This window comes from Plutella xylostella, chromosome 24 (assembly GCF_932276165.1).
Source record: "Plutella xylostella chromosome 24, ilPluXylo3.1, whole genome shotgun sequence".
NCBI classification, from domain to species: domain Eukaryota; kingdom Metazoa; phylum Arthropoda; class Insecta; order Lepidoptera; family Plutellidae; genus Plutella; species Plutella xylostella.
This window is the reverse complement of record NC_064004.1, coordinates 5,548,372-5,555,696: the sequence shown is the minus strand read 5'-3', so window position 1 is coordinate 5,555,696 and position 7,325 is coordinate 5,548,372. Positions and strand designations below refer to the sequence as shown.

Genomic DNA, 7,325 nt, shown 5'->3' with positions numbered 1-7,325 from the left:
ATCTTAATACCAACAACTAATTTAAAAAAAAACAAGTGATAATTAAACAAAAAATACATATTATTGCATTTGCAACACATATTTCTCTTATAAAGCTCAACTTTATATTAAAAAATGCGCCAAAGATATTTAAAAAAAGTTTTACCTATATCAATACATAACTGTACTTTACACGAAAATATTTCATACAATATTCCCATTATAAAGTCATAATGCAAGATATAGAACTAGGAACAAACCTAGAATAAAAAAAACCACTATCTATGATCAAATAAAGTAAGTACCTATACAATATTTTACTTAGTGCTAACATAATTATTATTTTAAAATCACATGTGATCACATCACTTTCAAATAAAAATAAAACGTTAAAAACCTTATAAATGTACTTTCATCACAATGGTTTGGTTTAAAAACTACTTGAACTAATTACTAAAATATCTACTTACTGCAGTTATTTACGACTATCAGTCTCAAAAAGCCTACCAAAGCCACTCTAATGGCCCTAAACAACTAAAAGCTAGGATGAGATCTATGAAACAGTAATATTTATGGAGCTTCGCGCACTAATATGGCTAATCATAGTCATATGAACCCACTGAGATATGCTCACTGATAAAGGTTACTTAGCTTCTGGACATTCTGGTGTTGGCGGTAGTGGGTCCATGTCAGCGCGCTGCGGTCCATCAACTAGTAGTAATTTTGGTATGAATAATAATTAATCTGAAATAAAAGAAAATTCATATAAATTCTATTGTTTTTTGACAGAGAGGGACAAAACAGTTCAATAGCTAAAGCGTCCTATAACTCCTATAACTTTTCTATGAATAAGGGGGTTTTCTATAATAAATATTTATATTTAATAGGTAGCCTATAGCTAAGGCAAAGATTATGAAATCTCGTGCCAATGAACTTTGACCCGAAGTGAGTTGTTGCACCCACTTTACTCTGTTCTACTGGATCTCTAGAAGTATTCGGTGATCATACATTTTCTGAAAATTAGCTATTGCCTCGCCCTTATTCCAACTTACAGCGTACCACCGGGGTGTGGCACCACATGAGGTGATGCATTTCACAGTAGGCCATAGTTACATTTCTCACCCTTCAGATTTCAGATATAGAAGATCCGATCCAATCTGAACATTAATAGACCAGTTTTGTATAGTGACGGTATTGGAACAAGGGAGTCATTTGGGTTTTTGTATAATAAAAAAATCCTCAAGCTTGGCTGATTCGAGTGGAAACCGCCTCGAGGCCACCGCAGAGGAGGTCGTCCCGTGCATACATGTCGGCGTCCAGTAGACGGCGAGCTGCGACCGCAAGGGCTGAGTTGAGCTGAAGCCAGGGTATTTGGCGAGGACATGACGGAGTGGCGCGCTCTTATAAAGGCCCTGAGTACCACTAGGGTACCTTAGGACAGCAACATAATAAAATCTGTTTCTATTGTAAAATATATAGCATGAGGCCTATGGCGTTAGATTGACAGTTCCTTATTACACACACACAAACACACACTCACGCCTTGTACTAATTGACACTTCTTTATTACTCGTAAATAAGATCGGATTCCTCTTAAAAATGGACAAATGTCAAATAAAATGTTAAGATTTGACAGCCGTCATAGGGCTCATGCTACATTTTACACAGTATATTGTTTGCGGCTTACCCAGGACTCGAACTCGGAGCAGAAGGGCTCGGGCAGGCCGTAGGCGGCGTGCTGGTTGAGCGCGTGCACGCGGCGCGCGTGCGGGGCGGCGCGCACGTGCGCCCACAGCGCGTCGCGGCGCCGCGGCAGCCACTCGCCGCACACGCGGCAGCAGCACGCGCCGCGCGGCGCCCGCTCCCGCTTGCCCACCCTGCCGCCGCGGTGCACCGACTGGTTGCCTAAGAACGGAATGGAACTTTAGTGAAAAGTTGCAGACATTTTTTCTATCATCATTTCCATTCAACATACTCAGATTACTCAGTTATGAAAGAAAAAAATGTAAATAGATTTTTAAAAACTAGTAGTAAACTAGCAACCTGGGCATCTTTGTATTAGCAGCAAAACTACACTTCTCTTCTCTTTAACTACATTTTCTAAAATTTCGTCTCGCCTTTCGTTTGCACTAACTAGCCTGAAAATAGGTAGCGACCAATTTCCCGTAAAAACACTATAAAATTTTTAATTTTGAGATGTAATGAGAAATAAACCGACCTTTGGGAGTGGCGGACCTCCTCGGCTGTTGCCTGGCGGTGGGGATGGGCTGCGGCTGCTGCGGCGCCACGCGGTGCACCTGCGAGGCCACGCGCCGCGCCGCCGCCGCCGCCTCCGCGGGTTGCACGCGCCGCGCCGCCGTCTCCGCGGGTTGAGGCCCCGCGCCCAGCAGCACGCGCCGAGTCGACGGCGCCTGTTGTGCTTGCGTAGTAGCCGCCTGAACCGGTGCCTTATGTACTTCGGAAGACATTTTGTTATGTTTCGGGGAGCGCAGTTTAATAATTTTCGGGGTCGGGCGCCTCGCTAGCTTCGGCGTATCCAGTCGTGGTGGTGGATAGTCCGGAGTGTACGACACTGACGCTTCCTTCTGCTCGCTCGGGGCGGGCGCGGCCGCAGCTGACGTCACACTCTGGTGCGTTGTGACGGGTGGAGTGACACCTGCAGCCGGCTCGGTCGGCGCTGGCTCGGGACTCGTCGGCTTCGCCCTTTTAGCCGCCGGCTCCTCCAGCTCCCTCGTCGTGTCATTCTCTATCCCCTCTCTCGGCTCTCTAAACGTCTTGTTGAGGCACGCATCTTGAGCTGTGTTCTTGTTGGACGCATCTTCAGCGTGCTCGCGTATGGGTGAACACGTGTTCATCTCTTCGTCCGCGGCCACTGGCTCGTGTTTGACGGGCGGCGGCTCGGCGGCGGCGGCGGCGGCGGCGGGCTCCTCCTCGTACAGCTCGAGCAGGCGCGCCAGCAGGCGCAGGCGGGCGCGCGCCAGGCGGTGCGCGGGGGACGCGTCGTGCGCGCGCCGCAGGTTGCCCCACAGCGCCAGGTTGCACGCCTCGCAGTAGTGCACGCCCGCCGGCGGGGACTCCGGCTCCGTCTGGAACACAAACACAATATAATATTAACCTTCACTTAGTAAGATAGTCATAAGTAGTTTAAAAATATTGTACCTATTACCGTAGTACTCGTTATTCTATGCTATTACTTAGGCAGATGAGACCACCCACTACCAGTACAGCTTACAGGTTTGAAGAGTACGAAAGAAAAAGAAAAAACATTTATTTCAAACACATACAGAAACAACACAACAAGAAATAAAAATTTGTAAAAAAATACTAGTGCTGAAACAGGTCCTACCTAGGCTGTGGCGCTGATTTTTTAGCTTACCACGAATAATAATAATAATATAATATGTGGGGACATCTCACACACGGCCATCCGACCCCGAACTAGGCAGAGCCTGTGATATGGGTATGGGACAGCTGATTATATCTACACAAATACATAGATAGATAAAATATAATTGAGTACATAACTCAAAATTGACAAATAAAAAGATAAACGAAGCGTCGAGAGCATAATAGTAGTGCAGCACTGGCCTGTATGAGCTGCGTGAGCTGGTGCAGCTGCTGCTGCGCGTGGTCGTGCAGGCGGCGCGCGCCGGCCAGCGCCAGCCGCAGCAGCGCCACGTGCGCGGCGCCGACGCGGTGCTGCACCAGCAGGGCCCGCGGCACCGCCAGCCGGCACACGTGGCAGTACAGACCCGCCACCGACAGCGACGCTGGAACAATACCCCTCAACGTTTGATACATAAAAATAAACCAATGACACCATGGCTGCAAAATCTACCCCAGAGGTTCTAGCTGGGCACTGGATATGGTATAGCGGCCTCCAACACGGAAATCAACAGGATGATGAACCTCCACTAGGAGACAGCAATTGGAAGAGACAAAGTTACAAAGTTCTTTGATTAATTAAAGATATATTAAAGATAAAGATAAATGATTGTCACTTATTGATAGAATAACATTGGTGTGCAGAATTAGTATGTATTTAAAAATCCAACCAACTGATTACGGTTGGCTGGTGAATAGCAGATAAACTATCAGCAGATAACAGAAGAGGAAAATGAATTAACACTGCAATCAGAAAAGCCAGACATTCAGCCCTCTTTCACTAGATACTCACCGATGCCCATCTCATGATCCCCCTCGCGCGCCTCGTCGGGCTCGCGCTTCACAGCGCCCGGCTGGTTGTTGTTGACGTCCCCCTGCTGCGGGGGCGCGGGGGCCGCGGGGGGCGAGGGGGACGCGGGCGGCTCGGTGAACCTCACCACATTGTACTTCTGCATGAGCTTGTCCATCTCCTGGTTGATGGCCTGCAGCGAGGGCGGCGCGGGGGGCGCGGAGGGCGCGGGGGCGTCGACGGGCATCACGGTTAGAGAGTCTGCACAGATGGAGTGAGTTTGTAAAGAACACTTTTATAGGTCACATCTCAACCCGGATACTCATGGCAATTAGTTTGTGTATTTAAATTGTTATTCAAGTAGTTATGGTTTATTTCTGTGCTAAGTATATTTATTAATAGTTCAACATGAAGTAAGTTTACCCTTGCCCACAGAGCCACCTCAAAATCATTTTTAACCACTCAGGTCACAACCCATTGACACAATAGAATTTCTATTGTCTCTGATATTGCTGGATGTGAGAGGTTAAACTCACCAAGTATATCTTCCATTTATCAACTAATAACATTGAAAAATTATGAAACTCAAGAGGTACTTCTTCAGTGAAAGACCATTTCAAGCCATCAGATGAAGTAAATGCCTATTTAAATTTGCAGCAATTGACCCTGATGAGGGCAGGCGGCTGAAGCTCAACTGCAAAGGCTACATTAGACCAGTAAACCAAGAATCACAACTGAAATTAAATGATGTTATGGATAGATTCTGTTTAGACAGCTAATATTAAGGGTATAGAAAAATGCATGACATGAAAACTAATACAAACACTTACCTGCTACCTATGAAGTATTTTCAGTTACACAACTTGCAACTGCACCCAGTAACATAACCTTTGAATTCCCAAGAGCAAGGTAACCTATGAATTAATGTGTAGGTATGTTGGTAGTATTTAAAAAAAACCTAACCCTACTACCCTCATTCTTTTAGTTACTCACAACCTCAGAACAATCCACTTAGCTACATTTTCATTCACATAATATTTCTAACATTAATTCAAGTGACTACTCATGAAGAATACTAAGTACTATTACAAAATTCAAAAAGTCTTACAGTGAAGGAAAACATTGTTAGGAAACCTGCACATCTAGATTTTAGATGTGGAAGTACCCTAAGTGCATTGTACTCATTCAGAAACGGCGATACGGCTCAAGGAAAAGCGGGTATTCTATCACTACCCCTTAGGGGATTACAGTCGTGAGCATAAATTTGTATGTATGATAAATGGGTTGGTCTACACCTACAGCTACACAATATAAAATTTTAGTATAAAGTCGGACTGCCCCATCATATGTACAGCTTCGATTACCTAAATAGGGGTTTTCTAATTTTATAAGGTTTATATCAAAGGATTTTATGGGATAAGGTATGTACTTACGTCGATACTAACCTATTTTTTTATTTCTCAGGTAGGATGTCTGGTTAGACTTTTAAAATAGTTTATATGAATTTCATAAATTCAAATATCCTTGAAGTAAAAACAGTTCAAATCAAAACATAATCATTTTTACAAAATAAACACAACGAGCAAGAAAACTAATTTTGGTTGTACCTTGTACCAAACTTGGAAATTTCGCGGTATTTTATTTGACGTTTAGTTCTGTCACAGACTGCCTTTTTTTTTTATATTAGGTTTAACGGCCCTGGATACGTGTCCTTTTGAGCCAACACTTGTTAGTTCACTTCACTTCACAGTTTGTTTATTGTATTTATGATGTATTTATATAGCGGTGCATAAAACTTCTGGTCAGCCAAAAGATCTTGGAGGCGTGTAGGTACTTCATCATCATCACAAACACTTTGTAGTTCAGTCACGAGTATCAGTCTGTGAACACCAAAACTTTGACAGTTAAATACGATGTGATTTAAATAAATCAGCGTTATCTTCTTCACAAAAAGTGCATTTCGTATCTTGAACTAAGTTTAACTAACCCGGACTCACCTGAAGAGATTTCTTCAGGTGAGTCCGGGTCTGGCAATGGCCAAATCTCATTCTATTTATGGTGGTAATGAATTTCCGACAATCAGCTGTTTTATTGCGGTGGTACCAAGGTTGGGCGGGCGGGCTTCCTTGGATATCAGCATACCATCTTCCCTTTTCTTTGCTCGTCTCTTTCCAATAATCATGCCACAGTAATTTCATTTTGTGCTTCAGTTGAGAGTGGTAGTCAGTAAAAGGAATCTTTAGGTCTGTGGAGTGATCTTCATTGTGTTCATTTCTGGTTGCTTGGTCAACTATCTCATTTCCAGTGAATCCTCTATGAGATGGTACCCATACAAACTCAATAGTTTTACCAGTGTTGTACAAATCGTTAATTACATTCTTAATATTAATTACTAAATAATTTACAGAATATTTAGAACAATTATTTTTTAATGCAGTTAAAACACTTAAGGAATCTGAGAAAATAATAAAGTTTTTAAATACAATATTTTTAACATACAAAAGAGCTTGATAAATGGCATAGCTTTCAGCTGTAAAAATGCTACATTTACTGTCCAACTTAAAACATTTGGTAGATTTATTTTGAGGATCATAAAATGCTGATGTTACTCTATCTGCTGACTTAGACCCATCAGTATACAGAGAATACAAGTTATTAGTATCTAAAAATTGCAGTAGCTCAGCCTGACTATTAAAATTTTGTTTATTTACAATAATACTATTAAAATGAATATTATAGCCATGTCTGTAAAATGGCCATAAAGAGTCTTTGTACATATTTACAGTAATAGACTTTAAGTGAATTATGGTACGAAGTAATTCTGGGATATTACCCAATAATAATTGAGATCTATTTAAATATGGGCCCAAGCTATTAAATGAAATATTATGTTGAGTTGGAAGAATTCTATTTAAGACACAACTATTATCTGATGCTATTATCTTAAGGCAAAAGCGTTCAGCTATTTGAAATCTTCTGAAATGCAGAGGGGGAATGCAGGTTTCACATTGCATAGCATTAATGGGGGTGGAGCACATAGCACCAGAAATTATTCTTAATGCTTTATTTTGTATGATATCCAATTTCTTTAAGGTAGTAATATTTGCATTCATATAAGCTAATGAGCTGTAGTCAAAGTGACTACGAACTATGCTTTTGTATAACATTGATA

General features: G+C 42.3%; 1 protein-coding gene across 1 annotated transcript; it reads right to left on the bottom strand.

Annotated features, from left to right (window-relative positions):
- Positions 1 to 402: 402 nt before the first annotated feature.
- LOC119691954 (translation initiation factor IF-2) lies at positions 403 to 5,105 on the bottom strand. The gene is made up of 5 exons (XM_048629795.1): positions 4,157 to 5,105; positions 3,568 to 3,749; positions 2,198 to 3,065; positions 1,667 to 1,884; positions 403 to 723 (listed from the first exon to the last, which is right to left on the bottom strand). Exons 1-5 carry the CDS (start codon positions 4,398 to 4,400, stop codon positions 691 to 693), a joined length of 1,545 nt encoding a protein of 514 aa, XP_048485752.1. The 5' UTR covers positions 4,401 to 5,105; the 3' UTR covers positions 403 to 690.
- Between the last annotated feature and the right edge of the window lie 2,220 nt (positions 5,106 to 7,325).

Excerpts from the sequence above, each read along its gene's own strand:
- LOC119691954 (XM_048629795.1), bottom strand. The coding sequence starts at position 4,400 with ATGCCCGTCGACGCCCCCGCGCCCTCCGCGCCCCCCGCGCCGCCCTCG. Across the intron at positions 3,750-4,156 it reads GGATCATGAGATGGGCATCG|CGTCGCTGTCGGTGGCGGGT; the intron begins GTGAGTATCTAG and ends GTATTGTTCCAG. Across the intron at positions 3,066-3,567 it reads AGCTCACGCAGCTCATACAG|ACGGAGCCGGAGTCCCCGCC; the intron begins GCCAGTGCTGCA and ends TTTGTGTTCCAG.